This window comes from Suncus etruscus, chromosome 10, assembly GCF_024139225.1.
Source record: "Suncus etruscus isolate mSunEtr1 chromosome 10, mSunEtr1.pri.cur, whole genome shotgun sequence".
Classification (NCBI taxonomy): domain Eukaryota; kingdom Metazoa; phylum Chordata; class Mammalia; order Eulipotyphla; family Soricidae; genus Suncus; species Suncus etruscus.
The window spans coordinates 54,215,022-54,241,408 of record NC_064857.1 but is presented as its reverse complement, the minus strand read 5'-3'; the positions used below and the strand labels follow the sequence as shown (position 1 = coordinate 54,241,408).

At 42.5% G+C, this 26,387-nt stretch overlaps 1 protein-coding gene across 1 annotated transcript; it reads left to right on the top strand.

Moving 5' to 3' along the window:
- Nucleotides 1-3,942: 3,942 nt before the first annotated feature.
- Nucleotides 3,943-11,518, top strand: CCK (cholecystokinin). Its single transcript, XM_049782397.1, has 3 exons — nucleotides 3,943-4,139; nucleotides 5,686-5,871; nucleotides 11,114-11,518. The coding sequence occupies exons 2-3, from the start codon at nucleotides 5,688-5,690 to the stop codon at nucleotides 11,239-11,241; spliced, it is 312 nt and encodes a 103-aa protein (XP_049638354.1). The 5' UTR covers nucleotides 3,943-4,139; nucleotides 5,686-5,687; the 3' UTR covers nucleotides 11,242-11,518.
- Nucleotides 11,519-26,387: the final 14,869 nt, after the last annotated feature.

Below are 26,387 nucleotides of genomic sequence, written 5' to 3'. Positions count from 1 at the left end.
ATCTGTGTGACATGACTCTTAGGAGATATATCAGAAGTACTCAAAAAGTACTGCCATTGTCATTCAGAATTGCTTCAACCAGAGACTGACCAAAGTTGACACGCAAAGAGCCCTCTCATCTCTTCTGTGGGAGAACACTGAAGCACAGCTCAACACAGGGGCCCAGAGGTCCCTGGAAGTACTAACTACTGCCCACATTGACCATTTGGAATATAGTACTGTGATTTTGCTGTTGCTCTTCTCACACACAGCCTGCCTATCTCATTCTACCTGCTGGAGTTTGGGTTTGAATGAGAGTCTTCAAGATTCTCCCCTCATTGAAAAATCCCTCAATTCCATGCACCTAATGGAAATGCCAGTAAAAAGATAAAATATTTTCCAAAGGTGAGTACATTATAGTCTGTTGTAGACTGAATGCTGAAATCATATTGAAGTTCTAAGCTCCCATTACTAAAAGAAGGCTTTGGAAGGTAGTAGAAGTTAGTAAAGCTCATGAAGATGGAGGGCTGTTTATAAAGAGAAAGCTCAGAGGTTGCTCTCTCCCTTTTCACCATGTGAAGACAAAAGAAGAATATTCATTGTTTTTCATAGTCTAGACTACATGAAGTATTTAGGTTTTTTGTTAGTTTGTTTTTCAAATCATTCAGTACTTTATGCTGGTGGCCTAAACTAGTTCTCCAGGAATCCCTGTAATGATTTCCATCTTACCCAACTCAGTCTTCTGCTTCTCTCTTCTCTTCTCTGGGGCTTTCTGTTGCACCACTGGATCAGAGAGGTCTATTAAGAAGCAGAAAGAGAACTACCACACCTAGGGCATGGGACTGGTTGTGGGTAGTGGAGAGACATATCCTAGGCTCTCCTCCCAGAATTGAAATCTATTCCAAGAGGTTTCCAAGGTCCAGTGGAATGGAATTGGCAGGACTAACCCACTCATTCACAGACATCCACACTTGTGACTGTTTTCTCTTCAACGCCTTGCTCTTCTGCTCCCTGGGAGATCACTCCAAGTCAACAACTTACCCCCTGCCACTGTCTCACCCTGCTTTTCTGAGAACCCAACTAAGACCAAATATGTTAAGGGAACTCATATTTAGGGAAAAATGGTTTTTCAGCAACCACACTGTTTCCTTCTTTTCAATAAAATGCTTTCCTGATATGGCAGAAAATGCTAGATCTATGGGCCTCCGAAAATGTCCAGGACAAATAATGACAATTTTTAATACACATTTAAGAGAAAAACACTAACACTAAAAAGGAAGCATTAAATCCCAACATATTTCCAAAAGCAGCAAATAGTCTCTTGACCCCCTTTAAATGGGGATACTTGTAACATGTTTAAATTCTATGAATAATAAATTAGGAAATCATTGTGTTTCTCGAAATACTGCAAATTGAAGTGAGTGCCCTACAAATAAAAAGAGGATACATGTCTTCCAGTTACTTGTCATGATTAAAAAGTCCTACAATAAATATACCATTATCTTTTTTCAGTGAATGCTCTTTGGGGATTCAGCTCCAACTCTGAATAGCTCCTCATTAAATTGTTTTTATCACAATTGGATAGAATTTTTTTATATTCTTAAGCTATTAAACAGTCATAAATTTTTTCTCACCAAGATTCCTTCTCAAATGGAAGGAATGGAGAGCAGATTTCTAAGGCTTGGTCCTACATGCAATTCAGTACCTTCCACATCCTGGAGTGAATTGGGCTATAGCTGGGCCTCACTTGCTGGTGCAGGTAGTGGTAGGGACAGAGAGGCCAGAAAACAGAGAAAAATGGCACTTCCCTTTATATTCTTTTCCTGAATCAAGGAAATGGGTCTAGAGTGAAATTTAATTATCATTTAGTGTTTGGTGAAATGCAAAAAAACAATCTTCACATACGCTAAATATATAAAAATATGAACTTCCCTTTTCTTTAACGTCAAAGTCAAAACCATATCCCTAATGTATGAGTGAGGTTGCAATCTAGGCATCTCATGTGCTTAGCAGCAATAACTTTCACCCCAAAATTGGCAGTAGTTCATGCACCAGCAGTTAAAAACCACTGATCTAAAATACTTTCAAATTGCAGATTTTTAAAAAGAGGAAAATTGAAGACATGAAGTTAAAGAATCTAAAAATGCCTGATTCTTAACCTGATCATTGCTTCTCTGATCATATCTCTCTGCTTAGTCCTTGCTATGCAAATATCATAACTGTAATAATAAAAGCATACTTTCCCCTAAATGCACATATACAAACACACACACGATTATATATCAACACCAAGAGGGATTTTCAAACTTTCATGAAAGTCTTTCTAGTCTTCTTAAATCTCCCACCCATCTCCCGAAGTTCCACTTTTCTTACCATTACCCTTGTGCCCCAGGCTGGTCAGTGCTGATGCCATATCTATGTACTACACATGCTAGGTACTTTTCTTGTCTGTCATTTATTTCCCACACTAGAATGGAAGGATTTTGTCTTTTTGCTACTGATCCTATTCTGACAATGCTTGATGGTCAGCTAAAATCTTTTGGAGAATTTTTCTTGAAATTAGAGAAAGTCTTGGACAAAGGAGTCATTTTGGGAGATGATCCCAGAGAACGGAAGTGGGGATATGAGAAAGTTAAGCCAGGGAAAAAAGAAAAGAGAACTAAAAAGAAGTCATGTATATACATTCCTATGTTCATCACAGCACTACTTAGACAGAATCTGCTTATAATAGACAGAGTCTGGAAACAACCCAAGTGCCTGAGAATAGATGAGTGGCTATACATGTACACAATGGAATACTATGCAAATATTAGGGAAAATGAGGTTATGAAATTGGCTTTTAATGAATGGATATGGGGATTATTATGCTGATTATTATTAAATGAACCAGAGGGAGATAGACAGACAGACATAGAACAATCTAACTCATGTGAAATATAAGAAAAATAAAAGACTATGGTAATAATATCCAGAGACAATAGAGATGAGGGCCAAGAGGACAAGTTGATGGTAGAAAGCTTGACACAAAGAGCTTGAGTGAAGCTAGAGTAGAGAAGAGTCCACTATGACAATGGTAGTTGGAACTGATCACTCTGGACAAGAACTGGGTGCTCAAAGGGGATAAAGTGGCATGCATGGTACCCATTTATTAACAATACTAAAAACCACAGTGCCACAAAGGAGAGAAAAAGTGGGAGGGGGGAGGAGGGATGAGGAAGGAGGGAGGGAGGGAGGGATGGAGGGAGGGAGAGAAGGAAACAAAATGCCTGCCCCAGAGATAGGCAGGGGTGGGAGGACGGAAGGGAAACTGGGGACATTGATGGCAGCAAAATTGCACTAGTGAAGGGTGATGTACATTCTATGACAGAAACTCATTCATGAACAACTTTGTTATCATGGTGCTTAAATAAAATAATTATTTAAAAAAAGAGAAAGAGAAAGAAAGAAGGAAAGAAAAGGAAAGAAAGGGAGTAGAAGAGAGAAAGAAAAAGAAATTATCCTGGTTACTGCTGCCAAGTACTCTAGGAGCTTCCAGATGAGTCTCACAACAAGCACAGATTCCCATCCTCTAATGTTAAGGATGATCACTGATCAGCCACTCTTAAAATGTGGTGCTGTGTGGAGGGTGGTGTGTGGGGATGTTGGGACAAGTCAAAATAGGTTTCATCCTGTGATGGAGAAGAAAGCGGAGGCCCCCTGTTACCTCCCCAGAGGGAGCCTACTCATGGTAAAAGAGGCCAAGAGCTGCCTGGGTGCTCAGCCCCCTAGCCCCAGTTACCATCAGTGAAACTCTGGGGGGCCTTTTGGTCCACTCCACCCCAGCTCCCTGCGCCTCAAAGGGAACTGGACCCAGCAGGAAGAGCGTTGGGGCTACAAAGTCTCCCCAGCAGCCTGGGATGGGGGCATGGCGAGGGAGGGAGCTGGAGGGGACGCGCTTTTCCGACAGTGGGGGTGTTTGCACTGGGGGACTTTGCCTCGTCTCCCCCGACCCTCCCACCCTCCGTCCTCGCCCTCCTGCGTCAGCGCTGGGCCGGGGCTATTTAAGAGGCGGCCGCCCCCCGCCCGCCCGCCAGCTCGGAACTCGCTCGGCCGCGCCCAGCCCGGAGCGACTCCGCCTGGAAGGAAGCCCGACGCGACGCTGCGCCCGCCCGACGCCTAAGGTAGGCTTCCCGCGCCGGGCGCTCTCTTTTGGGACTGGGGTTAGTCTTCGGTCCTAAAGCCCCTAGAGCCCCAGCTCTGTCCCCCGGCCCGGTAATCTCCCGGGCTTCGGGGTGCCTCTCAAGACCTAGTCTAGAGAGCCTGGCGCTGGGCGCTCGCTCCACCCGGCTCCGTTCTCTCCTTTGCGCGCGATGCGCATCGATCGGGGAGACCCCGGCTGCGCCCGCGTGCCAGCGGACAGGTGATGGCTGGCTGGCGGTCGCACAGCCCGGGGGGTGTTTTCGGGTCTGCCACCGAGAGATTTTGTTTTCTAAATACTACTGCCGGAAAATGCAAGATTGGGGGGTTAGGCATGTTCCGGGATTTTATCTACTCTCGGTTCTAACCCATCCAGGTAGAATGGACAGTAGAATGACTATAAGCACTTGCAACGACTTGTATCGTGACTATATGATGTGACAAGTATGGTTACATCCCTCTGTATATTGCAAGGTATAAATGTACCAACATCACATTTTAATTTAAACAAGTTCTTTCTCCTGCTCTCCCTCCTCCTCTTCCTTCTTTTTCATTTTCATCACCACCATTTGCTTTTTTCTCCTCCTTCTCCTTCTCCTTCTCCTTCTCCTTCTCCTTCTCCTTCTTCTTCTTCTTCTTCTTCTTCTTCTTCTTCTTCTTCTTCTTCTTCTTCTTCTTCTTCTTCTTCTTCTTCTTCTTCTCTTCTTCCTCCTCTTCTCCTTCTCCTCCTCCTCCTCCTCCTCCTCCTCCTCCTCCTCCTCCTCCTCCTCCTCCTTCTTCTTCTTCTTCTTCTTCTTCTTCTTCTTCTTCTTCTTCTTCTTCTTCTTCTTCTTCTTCTTCTTCCTCCTCCTCCTTTCTCTCCTCCATCATGACCTCCTCCTCCTTCATCTCACCTTCTCTTCCTGTCTTCTCCATCATCATCTTCTCCTCATTCTCCTCCTCCTCCATATCATTCTCTCTTCCTCCTCTTCTTTTTCCTGCTCCTCCTCAAATGGGGCCGGGGAAAGCTTTGCCAACCACTGAGGTCTACACAACTATTTGATTGTATTTTTCTTTTTTTAGATCATTATTGTGTTTTGCTTAGTGTTATGTTGCCAGTTCCTATCTTGGAGAAACTTACTAAACACGGTTTTTATATACTGCTCTACCTTTTACTCTGTTTTCTTCACCATTTTTTTTCCCTATTGAAAGCCTCTGTGTGTGTGTGGGGGGGGGGTATTGCCTTTTTCTCAAAGGTTTCTCCTATGGAGCCTTTGTTTTAGAATATTTTTCACATTACCTCCACTCTCGTGCTTTTCCATTGAGAAAAGAGATGCTGTGCAAACATTTTCTCAAACTAAGAGAAAACAGAAAATATTCCTTCTACTATACAGGCAGAAGGCAGTGTCACCGCTCAGCTCCAGGACCCTGGTGGGTCTGTCTGGAGCGCTGGCGCGAAAGTACTGAACCTACTTGGAATTAGCCGCCTGGCTCTCCCCTGGCATCTGCGGGGCCTCACTGTCAGGCGCGCTCTCTCTTGTGCTCTTCCAGTCATGAACAGCTGCGTGTCCCTGTGCTTGTTGGTGGCTGTCCTGGCAGCGGGCGTCCTGGCGCAGAATCCTCAGCCCCAGGAGATGGCGCCCAGGAGGGACCAGAGGGCGGTGCAGAGATTGGACGGCGACCCCCGGGCTAACCTTGGTGCGCTGTTGGCCAGATACGTGCAGCATGTCCGGAAAGGTACCTACCTATCCCGCCTCTTCAGCTGTTCACCTCCAACCCTGTCCCTGCGCAGGTCCTCACCCGCGGCTTTGTCTTCTGGCTCCTGGAAGGGCCTAGTAAAATCCTCTCCCAATGATGCACTAGAGAAACATCAAAAAGGGGTTTGGGTTTTGCTCCATCCTTCTCTAATGTTCTTGGTGCAGTTTTCTGCCTTTCTCTGGAAGCCAGTGTGGAGGATCTCAGTTCTCAGGGGGAACTTCTTTAGTTAAAGCCTTTTTAAACGCTAATTCTTGGCACCCGTGCCCAGCTGAATTTCAAAACCATAAAATGAAGTCTGGGACCGGAGGGAGCAGTACAAGGGCTGAAAGAGCGAAAGAGCATGCCTTGCAACAGCAGGAGTGATCCCTGAGCATAAGTAAGTTCTGAGCACCACAGTAAATATCTATTATTTAAAACACACACAACCACACATACAGGCATACACATACTTTTATTTATTGAACCCCTCAGTAGGGGCATGTACGTATACACAAGAGAGCTGGGAGCCACTCAGGACTGACACATAGAAACCCACTTTGCAGGCAGTGATCAGTGTTGAGAGAGTTTACAAAGAAATGACCATATGTTGGTTTTGTTTGTTTGTTTGTTTTTCACCAAAGAATGGAAGAGGAGAAAGAAACCAGTGGCAGTTTTGAGGACTTTTCTGCATTGGTTTTAAACAGTGGCCCCTTTGAGAGGGCTCTAGCAGTGGCAGGAGCTGAACAAGCCAGTTTCTCAAACTGAGAAAGAGTCAGCGCCCAGACACTGTCAATCAAAGAACTTCAGTCCCTTTGCTACCTCATCTTTCAAGTGAGAGATGAGGGTTGGGAAATTAGCTCAAGTGGTAGAGCATGGGCCATGCATGCACAACACCCCAAACTCAATCTTCAGCACGCCAAGCCCCCCAGGTATGGTTCTTTTGGTCCCTGAGCATAACTGACTATGGCCCCCAGCAACCCCAGGATGGATCCTATGTAAGGTTTTTTTAGTCCCCAAGTTTCACTGGTCTAAGCACTGCCAGCACACATTAAGATAAGCTCTTAATAAGCTGGGAAGACAGGGAAGGGGGAGCAAAATGTCTGCCAAAGATGCAGGCTGAGGCTGGGGCCAGAAAGGGAACAGTGGACATTGTGCAAGGCAGACTCCCTACCTACTGTACTAATTCTCCAACTTCTTTTTCTTTCTTTATTGAATTAAGAGTCTATTGGCAAATAAAAAAGAGAGAGAGAGAGAGAGAGAGAGAGAGTCTATTGGCTATGCTGTGTGATAACATTGTGATAATACGTCATAACATTGACTGTGGTTCATCAATACTTATGAATAAAGCACCAGTGAAGGAATGGGTGTTAGAACATTGTGTGAGTGAAACTCAATCAGGAACAACTTTGTAACTGTATATCTCATAGTGATTCAGTTCAATTCAATTCAAATACTGGTTTAAAATTGTTTTTAAAAAATGATGGGCCAGAGAGATAGCATGGAGGTAGGGCGCTTGCCTTTCATGCAGAAGGATGGTGGTTCGAATCCCAGCATCCCATATGGTCCCGTGCGCCTGCCAGGAGCGATTTCTGAGCCTAGAGCCAGGAGTAACCCCTGAGAGCTTCCGGGTGTGACCCCAAAACAAACAAACAAACAACAAAGAAATGATGAGCACTGCCAGGAATGGGCTTTATTTTTTAAAAAGGAGAGTCTTGAGCCCCCTCCCTGTTTCACAGAGAAGCTGACCCACTTCTCGGGTCCCCAGATATCGTGATTTGACCTTCTCCAGATTTATTCACAATGACACTGAGGCAGCACATTGACTGTAGGGCAGGGTGCTGAACTGTGCTGAATACAGCGAATGATAAAGGGCTGAGAGATGGGTCCTCCCTTTAAGGCTCTCCCCTACTCATAGGCTGTACAAGCTCCTTAGCATTGACTATTTGTCTCTCATATAGAAATTTAAGAAATTTTACCCCACAGGTAAAAGCCAAATGATGGGTTTGTTCTGTTTCTTTCTCGGAGAAACTGTCACAACTAACAGCTTCTGTTTTACTTCCCTGATAATTAAATAGGAAGAGGAGGAAATACTGGTCAAGTGACATAGAAAATCTGGAAACATGTTTGGGTTCCTGTTGATGCCCTGTTGAAATATAATTGAAATCCTATGTGTGTGTCCTGAGTTGGGGATTAAGTTCCACCCAGATCCCTCTGAAATAATCACTGCTTACCATAAGCCAGAACCCAGATCTTCAGGAAAGACAACTCAGAAAGAGTTCTGAAAACAATGCAAATCACCAAGTGATTTTTCCATAATATTTTTCTTTTTTTTTTTTTAACACCATACCAAAGATCATAGCCAGCAATTTCTTCCTAGGGTCTCATCTCAGCCCCTTTCTCCTTTGCTTTCAGCTTCAGTTGACAAAGGAACCTATGTGCGTAGAGCAATCATTTGCTACTAACCTCAGGGGCCAGTACCAGCAAAAAATTTATCTTCCTTCTATGCGACAAACACCCGCTAGGAGCAGATACACAGAGACATGCTCCACAGCTGCTCTGAGCATTTTATGCATTTGAATATTTAATGTATATTTTGCATATAAGTATATTTAATATATAGCATATATCATGCATGTGAAATATATTTACTATATTAATATTATTTATATTTTTAATGCATTTGAATATTTTATATACTTAACTCTGGTATATGTAATACTAAAAGATTCAAAACAAGATAATGCATTCCTTGGGCAGGGCTAAGAGTGGGTCATTAACAATTAATTGTCTGAAGAGGAGCCGGAGCGATAGTACAGCAGTAGGGCATTTGCCTTGCGCGCAGCTGACTCAGGACAGATCTGGGTTCCATCCCTGGCATCCCATATGGTCCCCCCAAACCAGGAGTGATTTCTGAGCATATAGTCAGAAGTAACCCCTGAGCGTCACTGGGTATGGCCCAAAAACAAAACAAAAAAAAATTGTTTGAAGAGCTTTCAGTGATCTGGGAGAAGCTTTTCGGGGTGTGAGGGCATCTAGTGCGCACTTACCCTGGACCCAGCAAATCCCCAGAGCCACCTCTGCATTGCCTCTCGGTAAGTTCTGGAATCCTCATTGTCAGTGTGTAAGTCAGGGCTCTAGAAGAGTGAGTGAGTCACCAAAATGTGGTTCCAGTAGCACCGCCATCACCAAGAGTCTGCTATGTTCTGCCCTCTTCAGAGAGTCCGAGGGCTATTCAATCATCCAGCCCTAGTTTCATATAACTATGTCTGTGACTATGTAACAGATTCTCCCATTCAATTCCATCTATGAGTGGGCAGCACTAGACAAGTGAGCCAAGCCCATGTTCAATGTACCCCGTTGGGCAGAATTGGATGTGAAGCTGAGCTGTACAGCATGGAGAGCTTCTTTGGCTTATCAGAGAACTCCACTGCAACCCAGGCTGCTGGCTTATAGCAAGGTTACCCTTTGCTTGCATCAGCTGCAACTTGGAGTTTTGTCTAGCCTGTGAAATCAATATTCAGTAATAGCAGGCAGGAGGATCAGTTCCCAGTGTTTGTTGTGTAGAGAACTGAGTTTGTGTGTTTTGCTGAAGGCTAGGACTAGTGTTTCCTCTGCCTGGTGCTGAACAGTTGAGTAGTGGGTTGCACTTTGCACAGGTTGTCGATTACTGTAGAAAAGGCAGGAATATGCTAGCATTTCCAAGGCTAGCAAGGGAAGTGGGAGAGGAAGAGAGACTGTGACTCTCATTTCTCTTATGTAATTTCACTAGCTTCATCGGATCTCACTGGAAGGTAGAGCAAGTGTCTCTAGAGTGCGTCTTACCAGTAAATAAGCGGTTATTTGATGGGCATCTCTTGCAGGCAGGAGCATCAGCTAGACCCAGAGCAACCTCATGCAGAAAGGTTAAATGTCATCACCAGGAGAGTGGTGGGCAGTGGTCGCCAATACAGTGACAGCTTTGAGAGGTTCCTCCACTTCTCTTGTGGATCGAGATCCTGAAGGGACTTTTCCTGTCCCTTTGTTTGCACAAGTGAAGAGGTTATAGTGATTTCACTTCGGGGAAGCCCCATGCTTCGGACTAATTTGGTGTCACATTCCCCCTCAGAAACCATGTCACTCAAGGTGAGAGACACATAAGAGCCTGCTTTTTTTCCTGACTTCCATCCTGGAGAGCCCATTTCAGCTTCAGTTATTGCTTTTTGGCTGAAATAACTGCATTTGGACTATGGCTCAAAGGGCTGAAATATATGCTTTTTTGTGCAGAAGGGTCAAAGTTTAAACCCCAACAACACAGAACCCTTCATTCACCCCAATGAAGCACCAGGAGTAACTCCTGAACACAACAAAAGAATAAAAATAAATGACTTAATTTAAATCCCTTTTTATTGACTTTACCCATTTATCTTATTAAGATTTTAACTTGATGCTGTGACTTCCTTCAATATAAATTTTCTCAAAATAATTATTTTTTCAAAGTAATAATTTTAAAATGATAGTTTGGAAGATATGTAGCCAACTTTCATTATGTTTAGGCTTGACAGCACTGAGATATTATTGTTTTATTGCTTTACGAGGAGTCAGATATGCTCAGAAATTCTAAGCATGAGATTTAGAATGAGTAGGTACTGGAGAGATTCCCGATGGAATTGTGCTGAGGTTCAGCTTCCAAAATGGGAATACCTCTTAGGTGGGAAAACCTGGGCAGGAGAAGAAAGGGGAAAGCTCTAAATCTTTGATTGATTGGGCCCTGAGGAGAGTGAAGTAGTAAAATGTTGGCTTTGCGGGTGTGAGACCCCAAGTCTGATCCTAGCACTAACACACATGCTCCAGTGTGACCATTGATTCCACAAAAGTGTGTTTTCTGTGCTCGTACCTCAGACAAGTGAGGGTGGGCACCACATCAAGCACATGTGAGCTTAGTTGTGGTGCCAACATACAGCTCCCATGGACAAGTCCCAGCCAGGACTGCAATCAAGTAGATGTGACACCCTGGATATCATGGAAACGGAGGGAGTGGACGATAAGATCACCTCTGATCACAAATCCAGAAGAGTAAATGTCACCCTCTCAACAGTGACAGCTAGCAGACTTTTTTCATCAGGTCTTGGGAATTCCATTCTCTGGATCACTCTCTTAGTGCATGATTCTTTTCACTGACATTCCCCAGGTAAATCCTTCCCAAGTTGAAGAAAGACTGTTCTTGAGTATAATGTTCTCATTTTCTTCCTCTCACCCCCTGCAGCACCTTCCGGCCGAATACCCCCTGCCATTAAGAACCTGCAGAACCTGCACCCCACCCACAGAATAAGTGACCGAGACTACATGGGCTGGATGGACTTTGGCCGCCGCAGTGCTGAGGAGTACGAGTAGCCCTCTTAGGGGACCCCTGCCTCTATCAGCATCCCAGGAAACAATCTCCTGACACCAAGAAAGGGTCAGAAAACAATCACCCTCATAACTCATTTTCTGGGAAGTTTGCTGTTTGAAGTATGTATTTGTTAAGTTCTCAATGTGAAAAAGCTCTGAGAGTGTTCAGCACTTCCATACTCTTCCACAGAATTATATGAAGGGAAGAGCTTCCCTCATCTGTGACTTGACTCCCAGTCCCATGGTGTTGCCAATGCTAATAAAGTGATTTCCTTCTGCACCCTTGTTCCCTGTGTCTACTCCATTGATCCCTCAGGGCTGAGCCTTCTGTTTAGCATTGGTCATGAAGACCCAATACTCAATGTTGAGTGGGTGCCTTTAGAAATCCTGCCACAGACAGTGATTGGAAGGGCTTGAGAAATAATGATAAAACCACTGTCAGGCTGATTCTTTGTGGTTGCAGATGAGGCAGTCTTCTCAAGCAGTCACTGATCATAAGCCCATATCCCCAGGCTCCCACTGGGCTCCACTGAGGAAAGAAACTTCCCTGTGTGAAGTAGACCTCTGAGAAACCCCACCTTCCACACTGGATATCTCAGATCTTTGAACCCATGATCCCGAACTCTCGATCTTCATGCTCTTTATCTCTTCATGCCTTGTGGCACGAAAAGGTTCCTGACCTCTTTTGCAGGGCTGGAAACAGGCTCTTCAAGGTGCAGGTGGGTGGCTCCAAGTTTCCAGCAAATGACACTCCCAGACCTGAGGGCTCCTAGGGAGTATTGTCCCTCACTCCAATTTAATCCTTAGAGTGCCTATGAATCACTTGGGGATCCTGTCAGCTGCACCTCATCCAACAAGTCTGGGCAGCAATCCAACAAGCTCTCGGGTCATAGCTGTGCATCTGGTCTCAGGCTGCACTCAGACTTCCAAGGAAAAAAGGCTGTGATGATGATGCCTGGGTTCCCATATTTCAGAGTGGCACGATGGGATGAGCTAGTCCCTCTGTTGGGTTCCAGCAAAAAGCAGTAAAGAACACGTCCAGAGATGATCTGCCACCAGCCCAAGTTTGACTTTTCCTGCCTCCCTGCTGAGGTGCCCAGAAACCCTGCTTGAGACAGCAGGACATGCAACCCCGAAGGGAACAGATGGAAAAAATGTTCCTGGGGCTACACCTAAGCTTGGTTCATTCTTCTTTAGGCTCAAGAAAAGAATGGGGTTAGTAAAGGACCCCAGAAGATGGGTCAAGGCTGAGCTGGAACCAGAGCTGTAGTTAACCAGTCATGCTGCAACTCAACTTCTAGCCACAACTCATTCTTCCTTTCCTCCTGAGATTATTACCTCATTTGGTCTCTCAATTTGGTCTCCAAAATTGCTTCACATCTTAGGTATTCATCCAATTCAGCCCAAAATACCCAGTGCTTATTTTCTAGTGTGTATATTATAAATATATAAGATATGTATTATATATTTATCTTATATATAACCCACTATTTTTCTTCTTCAATTTTTGTGCCACACCTGGCTATGTTTCAGGGCTACTCCTAGCTCTTTCATTAGAAATTATTCCTGGCATTGCTCATGGGACCATATTGAAAGCTGGGGATCAAACCCATGTCAGCTGCATGCAAGGCAAGCAGCTTACATTCTGTACTTTTGCTCCAACCTCCACCCATTATTTTTCTGAATGTGTCATGGATGCTGGATGCATACATAGATGAGAGAGTGCCTGGGCTGTGGCTCAAAAAAATGCCATCTTCCCTTTTTGTTTCCTCTGCCACCCTGTAGACAGACCACTGTCATTCCTTCACCGTGTGTGTGTGTGTGTGTGTGTGTGTGTGTGTGTGTGTGTGTGTGTGTGTGTGTAGTGGGAATGAGAATTGATAAGAGACCTGGAACTGGAGTAAAAATTCTCAGTGAGGAAGGTTTGATCTATATGAGTGATTTATAAATCATAGAGAGTGTCAAAATAAAGCCCTGGTACAGATAAAGTGAATGCTTGCCAACAAGGCCATTAAACCCATTTGTCAATAAAGGGGCCAGGGAGATGTCACTGTTATTTCAACAGAGAAACTGAAAGATACATCCAGGCCATCAAGAGAGCTAGTTTAAATCTGCTAACAGATTCACAACTCTCTCCAGATCAAGAGGATGTAGTATTTGAAATCAAATTATTCAAGGTCAGAATCAGGGGTACCTTTAGGGAACCAAACATTTCTTTGGATTTGTCCATTCTTCTTTTTCTATATCACAGAACTCTAAATGGCCCAGGCCCAGATGGATTCACTGTGAATTATTTCAAACCTTCAAAGAGGATCTATTGTCAATCCTTCTCAAGCTCTTTCAGGAAATTGAAGAAACAGAAACATTCACAAACAGCTCCTATGAAGCTAACATTACCCTGATACTAAAAGCAGATAGAAGGGGCTGGAGAGTTAGCACAGCAGTAGGGTGTTTGCCTTGCTTGCACAAGGATGGCGGTTTGAATCCCAGCATCTCACATGGTCCCCCGAGCCTGCTGGGGGTGATTTCTGAGCATAGAGCCAGGACTAGTCCCTGAGCACTGCCAGGTGTGACCCAAACATCAAAAAAAAAAAAAGGCAGATAGAAACACTACAGGTCTATATCCTTGATGAACACAGATGCAGAATACTAGCAAATAGAATCCAACAATTTATCAAAAAAAGTTCGTACACCATGACCAAGTAGGATTCATCCTGGTGATGCAAGGATGGTTTAATATATGTTAGTCAATCAACATTATACTTCATATCAATAAAATAAAAACTAAGAACCAAATAATAATATAAATAGATGCATAGAAAGCGTCTACAAGATCCAACACTCATTCATCATTAAAAAAAAAAAACTCTCAACACGATGGGAATGGAAGGAACTTTCCTTATTATAGTCAAAGCCAATTACTACAAGCCCATACTATACATTCTACTCAATGGGGAAAAGGTAAAAGTCACTCTTCTAATATCTTGTACAAGACAAGGTTGCTCACTTTTATCAAGTCTATTCACTATAGTACTGAAGGTACTTGCCAGAGAAATTAGGTAATAAAAATATATATCAAAAGCATTCAAATCGAAAGGGAAGAGCTCAAGCTCTCATTATTTTTGTGTAATATATTATACTAGAAAACCTAAAGACTCCACAAAAAAGCTTCTAAAAATAATAAAGTGACAGCTTACAAAATTAATACACAAAAGTCCATGGCTTTTCTATATACAAATAATGAAAGGGGTAAAAGACATTAGAAAGACAACCTCATTCGCAATTATGTCTCAGAAAATCAAGTAACTTTAGAATTAACTAAAGAGATGAAAGACAATACAAAGAAAATGACAAAAGACTACTTCCAGAAAAAAAGAGAGGACATAAGGAAATGGAAACACATCCCCTGCTCATGGATTGAGAGAAGTATCATTAAAATGGCAAAACTTCCCAAAGCAATGTACAGATTCAATACAGTGCCGATGATACCCATGATGTTTTTCAAAGAAATAGATTAAACATATCTGAAATGCATATGGAATAAATAAGCCTTCATAAATAACTAAAACAATCCTTGGGGAAACAAACAAACAAATACTAAAGTAAAGCATGGTATTGGAATAAATACAGACTCTCAGATCAGTGGATTAGAACGAAATATTCTGAAACAGATCTGCAGGTATATGATAAGTTAATTTTTTATAAATGAGCAAAATAATGTGAAGTGGAGCATATCTAAACAAACCCATCACTATTGAAGAAATTAAAATGGTAATCAAAAGTTTCCTCTAAAACAAAATCCCAGATCCAGATGGATTTACTAATGCATTCTTGCAAACCTTTCAAGACTGACTACTACCAATCCTTTGCAGGCTCTTTCAGGAAATTGAAAAAACATAAACCCTTCCAAATAGTTTTTATGAAGCTAACTTCACCCTGATACCAAAGCCAGACAGAGATGCTGCAAAAAAGAAAACTACAGACCAATATCTTTGATGAACACAGATGCAAAGATTCCTAACAAAATCCTAGCAAGTAGGATCCAATTTCTCATCAAGAAGATCATACACCACGACCAAGTAGGCTTCTTTCAAGGAATGCAAGAATTGTTTAACATATGTAATTCAATCAACATATTACACCATATCAACAAAAGGAAAAATAAAAATCATATGATCATATCAATAGATGCAGAGAAAGCATTTGACAAGATCCAACACCTTTTCATGATAAAAAAAAAACTCTCAACAATATGGGAATGGAAGAAACTTTTCTTAATATAGTCAAGATCATCTACCACAAGCCAATGGCAAATATTATTCTCAATGGAGATAAACTAAAAGTCTTTCCTCTAAAATCTGGTGCAAGAGAAGGCTGCCCCATCTCACCAGTCCTATTCAACATAGTACTAGAAGTACTTGCCATAGCAATTAGGCTAGAAAAATATATCAAAGGCATCCAGATAAGAAAATAAGAAGTCAAGCTCACACTGTTTGTAGATGACATGCTACTATATTTAGAAAACCCTAAAAACTACCAAAAAACTTCTAGAAACTATAGATCCATATAGTGAATTGGCAGGCTACAAAATTAACACACAAAAACCAATGGCCTATTGCACACAAATTATGATAGAGAAGAAATGGAAATTAAAAAAGCAATCCCATTCACATTAGTGCCACACAAACTCAATTACCTTGGAGACAACTTAACTGAAGAGGTGAAAGACCTATACGAAGAAAACTACAAAATCTTGCTTCAAGAAATAAAAGCAGACACAAGGAAATGGAGAGATATACCCAGTTCATGGATTGGGAGGATTAACATCATTAAAATGACAATACCCCCAAAGTATTGTATAGATTTAGTGCAATCTTTCTCAGGAAAACCATGACATTCTTCAAAGAAGTAGATCAAACAATCCTGAAATTTATTTAAAACAATAAATGCCCATAAATAGCTAGAGCAACCCTTAGGAAAAAGAATATAGGAGGCATCACCTTCCCCACTTTAAATTGTACTACAAAGCAATAGTCATTAAAACAGCATGGTATTAGAATAAAGACAGACCTCCAAGTCAATGTATAGACTTGACATTTCAGAGAATCTTCCTCAGACATACAATTAATCTTTGGTAAAGGGGCAAGAAACACAAAATGGAGCAAGGAAAGCCTCTTTAACAAATATTTTTGGGACAATTGGTCAGCCACTTGCAAAAAAAGTGAACTTGGACCTCCGTCTAACACCATGAACAAACATCAATTTCAAATGGATTAAACACCTTATTATTAGACCCTGAACCATAAGGTATATAGAACAACACATAGGTAAAACACTGCGTGACATTTAGACTAAAGCAGTGCTTCTCAAATAGTGGGTCGCACCCCCAAGGGGGGGCATGAGGCTCCATAAAGGGGGGGGGCGCGTTTGACCTCAGCAAACACTGTCATAACAAGCCAAGCCCCGTGTTTATGTCTCTGTATATATCTGAAGTTGAGAGTTGCTGTGTCCTGCTTCAAACCCCACTTTGAATAGCTATGCATTGCAAAACGTGCTCATTGTAGCCATTAGTCCAGATATCTCCTCTGATTAAAAAATCAGCTCAAATTATTTTATATATGTTTTTGCAGGTTAAAGATTTTTTAATAAAAATACTATTTACAGTCACGTGGGGGGGCGCAAAAATATTTTCTTCTTCCTAGGAGGGCATGACAGAAAATAATTGAGAAGTATTGGACTAAAGGCATCTTCAAGAAGTAAAGAAAATTGTCCAAACAAATGGAAGTAGAGATTAACAAATGAGACTACATTAAATGGAGAAGCATCTTCATCTCTAAGGAAACAGTGTATAGGATACAAAGGCCACCCACAGAATGGGAGAATCTATTCACACAAAACCCATCAGATAAGGGGCTTACATATAAAATATATAAGGTACTGACAGAACTTGATAAGAAAAACACATCTAACTACATCAAAAAATGGGGAAGAGAAATGAACAGACATTTCCTCAAAGAAGAAATTCGAATGGCCAAAAGGCACATGAAAAAATGCTCCACATCACTGGTCATCAGGGAAATTCAAATATAAACAACGAGGTACCATCTCATGCCACAGATCACAAAAACAAACAAATAAACAAACAAAATTAAGAACAATCAGTGCTGGCAGGGATGTGGGAGAGAAACAAAGGAACTCTCATTCACTGCTGGTGAGAATGTAGACTGGTACACCCTTTCTGGAAAACAATATGGAGATTCCTCAAAAAAACTAGAAATTGAGATCCCATATGATCCAGCTATACCACTATAGGGATATGCCCTAGGAACAAAAAACACAATACAAAAATGCCTCTGCATACCTATATTCATTGCAACACTATTTACAATAGCCAAAATCTGGAAACAACCCAGATGCCCAACAACAGATGATTGGCTAAAGAAATTGTGGTACATATACACAATGGAATACTATGCAGTGTTGTTGTCAGGAAAAATGAAGTCATGAAATTTTTCTATACATGATGGCCATGGAAACTATTATGCTGAGTGAAATGAGTCAGAGAGAGAGAGAGAGAGAGAGAGAGAAATAGACACATAATTGTCTCACTCATCTATGTGATTTAAGAAATATAAAAGACCATATGGTAATAATAACCAGTGACAATAAAGATGAAATTTAAAATGACCAGCCCATGACTGGTGAGCGCAGTTAGAGAAATAACTATATCAACTGCTGTTATGATAATGGTAGTAAGTGAGAGAAATAGAATGTCTGTCTTGAAGACAGGCAGGGGGTGGCCTAGGAGGAAGGCTGGAAACATTGGTGGTGGGAAGGTTGCACTGGTGAAGGGAAGTGCACTTTTTGTGGCTGAAACCCAACTACAAACATGTTTGTAATCATGGTGCTTAAATAAGTATATTAATAAAAAGAAATATAAAATAAACTATAAATATTGACGTAAAAATAGTATGGTAATAATACCCAAAGATAATAAAGGTGAGGACTAGAAAAATTGGTCCATGATGGGAAGTTTACCACAAAGAGTGAGGGAAATCAGACAGTGTAGTAAAAGGAACCACTGTGACAATAATAGCTGGGAATTATCACTCTGGACAAAAATTGATCAACTTGATAGGATGTAAAGTGATATGTATTAAATCCCTTCAGTAACCAGTGTTTAAAAAGGGAAAGGGAAGAACTAGAGAGAGAAAGAGAGAATGTCTTTCATAGAGGTAATGGGGGAGAAGTATAGGCCAGGGAAAGAACAGGAAGCAAACTGGGGTTGTTAGTGGCAGAAAATATGCACTTGTGAGGGTGTGGGTATTGGAAGACATTGTATAACTAAAATTCAATCATGAAAAACTTTTTTTTTTTTTTTTGGTTTTTGGGCCACACCTGGCGGTGCTCAGGGGTTACTCCTGGCTGTCTGCTCAGAAATAGCTCCTGGCAGGCTCGGGGGACCATATGAGACACCGGGATTCGAACCAACCACCTTTGGTCCGGGATCGGCTGCTTGCAAGGCAAATGCCGCTGTGCTATCTCTCCGGGCCCATGAAAAACTTTTTAACTATCTCACGGTGATTCAAAATTTAAAGAAATAAAAGGCCGAGAGCTCATACATATTCCAAAAACCAGGCCCTCTTCCTTATCCTGCCCCTGGCTGCTCATCTCTCCTATCCCTCCAACCCACTGCCACTCACCCCTCTCCAGTTCTTTGGTCATCTGTCCCATTTGAATCTCACTTACAGAAGCTCTCACTCTAAACCATGTGCCCTGCATCTGTTTCTGCTGTGTTTATCCTCAATTCTGCTCATTAAAACTGCTCTCTTGGTGAATTCTGTATTATGCTCATTGTGTACCCTCTCATGGGACTCCTAAGAGCCTTCTGGTTGGGATTAGTCTCAAGTGGGAGCAGAATTGCTGACAAGTGGAAAATAAATCAAAATTGAAGTCTAAATGCCTTTTTTCCTTCCTTCCTTCTTTTTCCTTTCTTCTTTCTTCTTTCTTTATTTTTCTTTCTTCCTTTCTTCTTCCTTTCTTCCTTCCTCCCTTCCTCCCTTCCTTCCTTTCTTCTTCTTTATTTCTTCTTTCTTTCTTTCTTTCTTTCTTTCTTTCTTTCTTTCTTTCTTTCTTTCTTTCTTTCTTTCTTTCTTTCTTTCTTTCTTTCTTCCTTCCTTTCTTCCTTCCTTTCTTCCTTTCTTTCTTTTTTTTCCGTGATATCCATACTGATCTGGGTAAAAAGAAGCAGGCGAATAATAGCCATCTGCAGTCAGAATGACTTTGTTGTGATTTGATCTTCCTTTAGCTTTCATTTTGGAAAGGAATTTGGGGACTCACACATATCAACATGAGTGGGATGATACAGTCTCTTCCCAGTCTCAGAAACTTGCCTAGTGATGCTCTTGTGTTCCAGGCATTGTGTGTAATGCAAGTACAGAAACCAAAAATTCAAGGGGGTAGATTCAGAAAATTACAGGACTAGAAAGTTAGAATGTTGGCAGGTCATAAGCAGAGTTTGGAGGGAGAAAGGCTGAAGATTTGGCTGGATGAAGGGGCGTGTTTATTGGAACTTCCAATGAGCAAGCACATGGGAACCAATATCAGAGATTTTTAAAAAATTTTTTCTTTATATAAACACTATGATTACAAGCATGTTCATAGTTGAGTTTTAGTCATAAAATGTACACCCACCCCCCTCTCCAGTGCAACTTTCCCACCACCAATGTCTCCCATTTCATTTTCTTCCTCCTTCACCCACTGCCTGTCTTCAAGACAAGAATTCTATTTCCCTTTTAATTATCAAGTGCAGTTAGAGAAATAACTACACTAACAACTATCATGACAATGATAGTGAGAGAGAGAAACAGAGACTTTGCTTAAAGACTTACATGAAATGCCTTCTCGGGCCTACAAAAGACTCCCCTGCCCTCTAGTGGAAAAAAATTTTTAAGCAAAACCCCCAAGAGATCTGTCCTGTGAAAAACAGCCTTACTGGCCTTAAATTTGCAGAATTCAGGCCCCTTTCAACACCCCCCCACCCGCCCCGCAACCTTCTGGTTTTCTTACCCAACTGAAACTTCAAATCCAAATGGCATATGTCATGGAACTGATTTCTAATAATGGGTGGCTAATCTTATTTTAATTTTGAACATTTACTTAGGTTGCCAGGAAGCTCCTGGGTTTGAAAACCCACCCGAGAAAACTGAAGAGAGAACAAGATTGAGTGATGAGTGAAATGCCATCTGCAGAATTAAAATTGAAGTGGAAAATAAGTAGAACTATTTTGAAGACAACTGGGTAACTATGGTTACCCCTAATTAGTGAGCACCTTATGCTTTCCAGATTTGAGCAGAAGAAATCTTAAAAGATGATTCTAAGCAGTAAAAAATCATAAGGTCCATTAAGTGCATGGCAGCTTGCATGTTGAGCACGTTGAGCACATTTATTTCATTCCTAACTATCTTAACTTCCTGTGTTCCTCTTTGTGTGACATAAACTTATAATTCAAGACAAAGAATTCGGAAATAATCTCAAAGGGGGTGACCTTGTAAGCTGAGCTGCAGGGTGGCAGGCAGCTTCTTGCCAACACAGAGATAGGGAGAATCCTCAAGTTAGGAAGAAAAAAGAGAGTGAACACACAGATCACCCGTCCTGCTCTTTGCTGAACACCAGGAAAGGGCTAGACCTGGCTGGACTCTCTGATGACTTGAACTTGAAAAGAGTGAGAGACCACAAGCTGTTCCAGAGCCTACCTCCGTGTCCTTTGAGAAGAAGCCATAGCACCAGAGAGGAGAAAATTTGTGCCTGTCTGACTTTCTCACCCCTCACCTTTTCAGAGCTGAGATCTGATCCAAGCCACCCACTCCTTGTGAGTTTCTCCTTGAATCTGGGCTAGGGCAAGGTCTCCAGGAAAAGAGAAGACTCTTTCTCCCTGCAGGTTTTTTCATTTCCTAGGGGAAATGTTAGTTAGTTTAGTCTCAGTGAATGCAAGTCACAGTCATCATCAATAGGATGGATTTCTGATGAATAAAGCAAGAAGAACACCTCAGATTCTTTACCTGTGTTTAGGAAAGGTCTGTCAGGTTGGAATGTAGGTGAGACAAACTTTGACCTAACTAGAAATCAACACTGAGATGGTCCCTTTAATTGTCCATGCATTCATTTGAGAGTGACTTACTGTGATGTTCGTGGTCTAACCACAGACTAGGGGATCAGAGAAGTTGAAATGAAAAACAAATCTTTTATGTTTCAGAGGCAAGATGATAGATGGGCTCCCAAGACAAAAGTTTCTGGCTTCTTTTCACTTGGAGGAAGAATAGCATATAGTTAGCCTCATTCCACATCTCACCTCACCCCTCCCAACCCCACCCCACCCCAACATTCTCCACATAATGCCTTCCTTGTCTCTGTGGCCAGCTACTCACCCTTCCAGTTGCTTGGGTCAAAATCCTTACTATAGTTTTTGACTTTTCTTGATGGCTTAACTTCAAGATGTGTCTAGGATTCATGCACTTTTGACCATTTCCACTAGCACTGTCTTGGTCTCAGCCATATCATTATCTGTTGGTGGGTAATTGGAATATCCCAAGATTGGTCTTCTTGCTTCTAACCTAGAGACTGAGTGCAGTCATCCATGCAGGCAGACACCAGAGTCCTTGTTTCTGAGAGTGTCATGAGGCCAGTCATGCAATTGTGATTTCCTTTCTTCACTCAACATTCCATATTCATACCACCTCAGGAGACCTGGGCACTGAGGGATGAATCTTTCCAAGGTGACCATGTGCCTTCTTCCTATGATAGGAATGAATTCTTACCAGCTGAAGGCAAAAGTGACAGGAAATGGAGTGGGTGGGTAAACACCAGAAACAAGGACTAAACCACACTGACATTTGCAACTTAGGATATATTGATTAAGTGGGCATTGTAAGACCTAAAGCAAAAGAGAGCAATGAGGTGATGCAGGCATCATAGTAACAGAGAGCCAAATTCTCACTTGGGGAGGAGCAAAGAGAAGTTGGGGTTCATGATATTTATAACCTTGCAGAAGTGGTGCTGAGGGATGAGGATGAGGAACAAGACCTATGGGAAAGGTATTATCTATTATACTTGAGTTATGTTTTGTGTGTGCATGTTTGTATGTGTGTGTGTGTGTGTGTGTGTGTGTGTATAAAACAACTTCAGAGAATAAAGTAGAAATTTCAGGAGGATGATCAAGGATGGTCTTTAGGAGGGAGGCAGATGTCTTGAAGCACACAAACTGCAATGTAGCAGTGGTCTTTAAAGAGCTGGGGGAAGGTGAATGGTCCCCAGATAGCAACAGTGAGCAGAGAAGAGAGGCTTGAGGGGCAAAGGAGTGAGGGAATGAGTCCCCTTTGAGGCTGAAAGGGAGGAAACTTCAGAGGACCTTCTGATTTGGTAGGGCCTGAAGTGGAAGCTATAGAATGTGGAAGTCAGAAATGGGATGAACCTGGTCATCAAAGCAGTGGTATTCCCACCCAAAATAGTAGAATGGGGCTAATTCTAAGGAAGAAGGGAGACCCTGGGACCCACTGGCAGGCACTGGCTGTTTGTCTTCCCCATGCATAAGTCCCAGGGCATAAGGGTGATTCTCTAAAAGCAAAATGGCATTCCAGTTAGGGCTTCTATACAACTTTGCCACTCCAGGAGCTGGATTTAACAAGGGTTTGTTTATTGACTAGGTTAAGAACAGGTTAACAAATGTTTTGTTTAATAAAAAGTGCTCATGACTTCAGGACTTTTCTTCCTGCACACAACACTGGCTCCTGCCGGCCTTGAGCTGTTCATGCTCCTTGGGCTGTTCATACTCTTCACAATGAAAGAGGTGTTGGTTAAGTGCTTTGTGAGCCATTGCCATGGCTACCTCCCTGCCTGGAGTGTGCCCAGTGGGTTAGACAGTGTGGTGTGTCCAGGACAAGGACCGCATGGGCTGTGTCATGCACATGATCATCTAAACGGGCTCATCAGCTACAAATGTATGCACATCTGAGTGACAAAGGTAGACATTTACATTTACGTTTCCTTTACTACCAGGTAATTTTACTTTATTTTTATTTCTGGGCCAAAGCCAGGAGTGCTTAGGGATCACTCCTGGTAGCTCAGACCATATGCGGTGTGCTGGGAATAGAACCTGGGTTGGCTTCATGCAAGGCAAGCATCTCTCCATTTCCCACCAAGATACTTTGATTTTATTTATTTTTTAAACACCATGGTTACATCATTATTTTCTTTATTTTTTCTATGCTAGGTTTTAAAATCAAACTGACTGCCTGAGTCATTAAAAGTCTAGTTGCCGAATCTAGTCATAAAAAATGAGTCGGGGCTAGAGAGATAGTACAGTGGGTAGGTAGTTTGCCCTGCATGTGGCTGACTTGGGTTCAATCTTTGGTATCCCTTATGGTTCTCTGAGCACTTCCAGAAGTAATCCTGGAACATAGAGCCAGGAGTAACCTCAGAGCACCACCAGGTGTGCCCCAGAACAAAAAAAAAAAAAAATTAGAAATAAAAAAAAAAAATGGTCCTTCAGCTGGGGGCTGGGACTCAGTTGGGGAAAATCATGTTGAGCCAGGGGTGGCGAACACCCGGCTCTCGAGCCGCATGCAGCTCCCGGCCAAAATGAATGCGGCTCTGCCTCTTATCATCATTTTGTATACTGCGGCTCTTTGCCAAGTTTGGATTTTGTTCTGCTGCTTCTGAGGAGGGACCTCTGAGGAGAGATCTCCTAGCACGTAGTCCCACCCCCAGGCTGCATCTTCCCGTCTCCCATCCCTCGGAAACAACTGCACGGACCAGCATGGAGGGGGTGGAGGACGACCTGTGTGTCATATGTTGTGTCACATCTTGCCGTTAGTTCTTAGTGTGGAGGATGCAGCACACCCTCACCATCACTGCGGGATTTTGACCCTCACTCAAAATGGCAAAATGCAATATGTGTTTAATACATTATTGTTAAAATTATATGCTTTTGTGTGAGTATTGGTCTGTTTTGGCAGGTCACTGTGTAGTGTGGCTCTCTGACTCTCACAGTTTAAAATTTTGGCTCTTTGTGTCGAACTTGTTTGCCACCCCTGTGTTGAGCCCTGGTATTCAGTTCCTTGCAACACACACACACACACACACACACACACACCACATACACACACACCACATACACACACAAACACACACACAACTAGTACTACCCAATCCAATAAATCCTCAAACAACAATAAATCCTCAGATAATAACTTCAGTGACACCATTGTGAGATATAACAGCTATCACAAATTGACTTTTATTCATCTAAGTTTTGGCCATTTCTTTTATCTTTTGAGTAGTAACAAACAATCTAAAATAATTTTGTGCCTATAACAGAGCAGGCTCGAGTCATGGGTGGGAAACTAAGGACATTGGTGAAGAGAAGGTCACACTGATTGTGGGATTGTTGTTGGAATATGGGATACCATAAACAACTGTATTATATGACTTGGTAAATCACAGTGTAATAATTTTTAAAGAAAGAAATAACACAGCCATGTGCTAAAGGGATAGTGCAGCATGTAGAATGTGTGCCTTGCACCTAAGTTCGATCCCCAGTGTCCTATATGGTCCCCCAAGCATAGCCAAGTATAATTACTGCATGCAGAGCTAGAAGTAACCCCTGAACACTTCTGGGTGTGACCCCAAAAATCTAAAGGGAGAAAAGAGAGAGAAATCATAACCAATAGATTTGCACTACCTTCTTCATGTCCATAAAGTCTCAGGGACTAGAAGGTTGCTGTCCTTAGGCATAGCACCCCTCTTTGTATTGGTATAATTAAAGCCAGAATAGGTCAAGACTTGGTTTGACAGGGCCGCCTTAGCAGGGAGCCAGAGACTAGAGTCAGCTGACAGGTAGAAGCTCTGACAATCTGATGACGAGATCTGACCAAGAAACACATGCCAACATTTCAGAGATTATCGGGAGAGTCAACTTTAATCACACAAAGAGACTTGACCTGATTAATGCCCAAATGGGTAGAGCCATGAACTCCATTTACCAAAGGAGTCTTTATAGTTTAGATACAGGCTATATCATTTCTAGGGAAAAACATTTTTCATTTATACACACAATTCTTGCTAATGTATGCATAAATGGAAAAAAATAACAGTGATTAATACAATTAGTGTCTAAGTTCCATATAAAATTTACTACTTGTTTCTATGACCCTGTTCTTTTCTTGCTCATGCAACCTGATCCAACTTGCTCTCTTGCTCTGTTCTCCTACTCTTGTGCTTTATAACTTATTAAGAGTGATAGAGGCCTCACAGGCAGGAAGACTAACACCAGGAGAGCCCAAGATCACATGCTCTATGACAACTCTGGGCTTTGATATCACAAGTGAATTAGAAAAACAGCAACTGTCTGGCTTTTTGCTTCTGAAATGATGGTCCAGACTGGCTGCCACCTGTGAATCTGCCAGTGGTGCTCAGGAAAAGCTACCTGGCTCGGGAAATCCTGCAGAACCAAGCCCTGCCTGTCCAGCAATGCTGAACTCAGCATGCCCCAGTCCTTTCCCAGGTCTGCTCACTTCTGCTTTCAGGCACCATGGTGGTGGTGGTGCTCAGGCTGCAGGGCCAAGGCCCCATTTAGGTCTCTAGTTTTCAGTTCTTCGGTTCCTCAGAGCAAGGTCAGCCTGGACCTTGGAGACTTGGTTGGGTGACTGTCCCAACGCTACTAAACAAAATCTTCTTCCAAGCCTAGACGCCATCATCAGGAAGATACGTGACTTTCATGAGCTCATCCTAGACAGGATGGATCATTTCAAAGGATGGACCTGATTGAACAAGGAATGTGGAGGGTAAACAGCCAGACAACTTGCTTTCCTCCGCTGCCTACTGTGATCCTGGGTGACCAGAGGGTGCGTGGGGCAGCCTGCTCTCTCCCCTTTCTGTGCCGGATCATTTCCCTTATTCCTCACGCTGGCATTCTTTCCTTTTGTGTTAATGCCCCTTCAGGGTTACCTGCAATACTCAGACCTGCCTCACGACTCCACCTCTGGCTGGGGACCCTCATCCTGCTCGGAATTGCGTTTCCAGCTTCAGGTTCCAATGCTCAGACTTCAGGTCTTTGGTTGTCTTCTCGCGCCCTCTACCGGCCGTAGACAGTA

Coding starts and splice junctions, on each gene's coding strand:
- CCK (XM_049782397.1), top strand. CDS start 5,688: ATGAACAGCTGCGTGTCCCTGTGCTTGTTGGTGGCTGTCCTGGCAGCG. Junction 5,872..11,113: donor CGTGCAGCATGTCCGGAAAG/GTACCTACCTAT, acceptor CACCCCCTGCAG/CACCTTCCGGCCGAATACCC.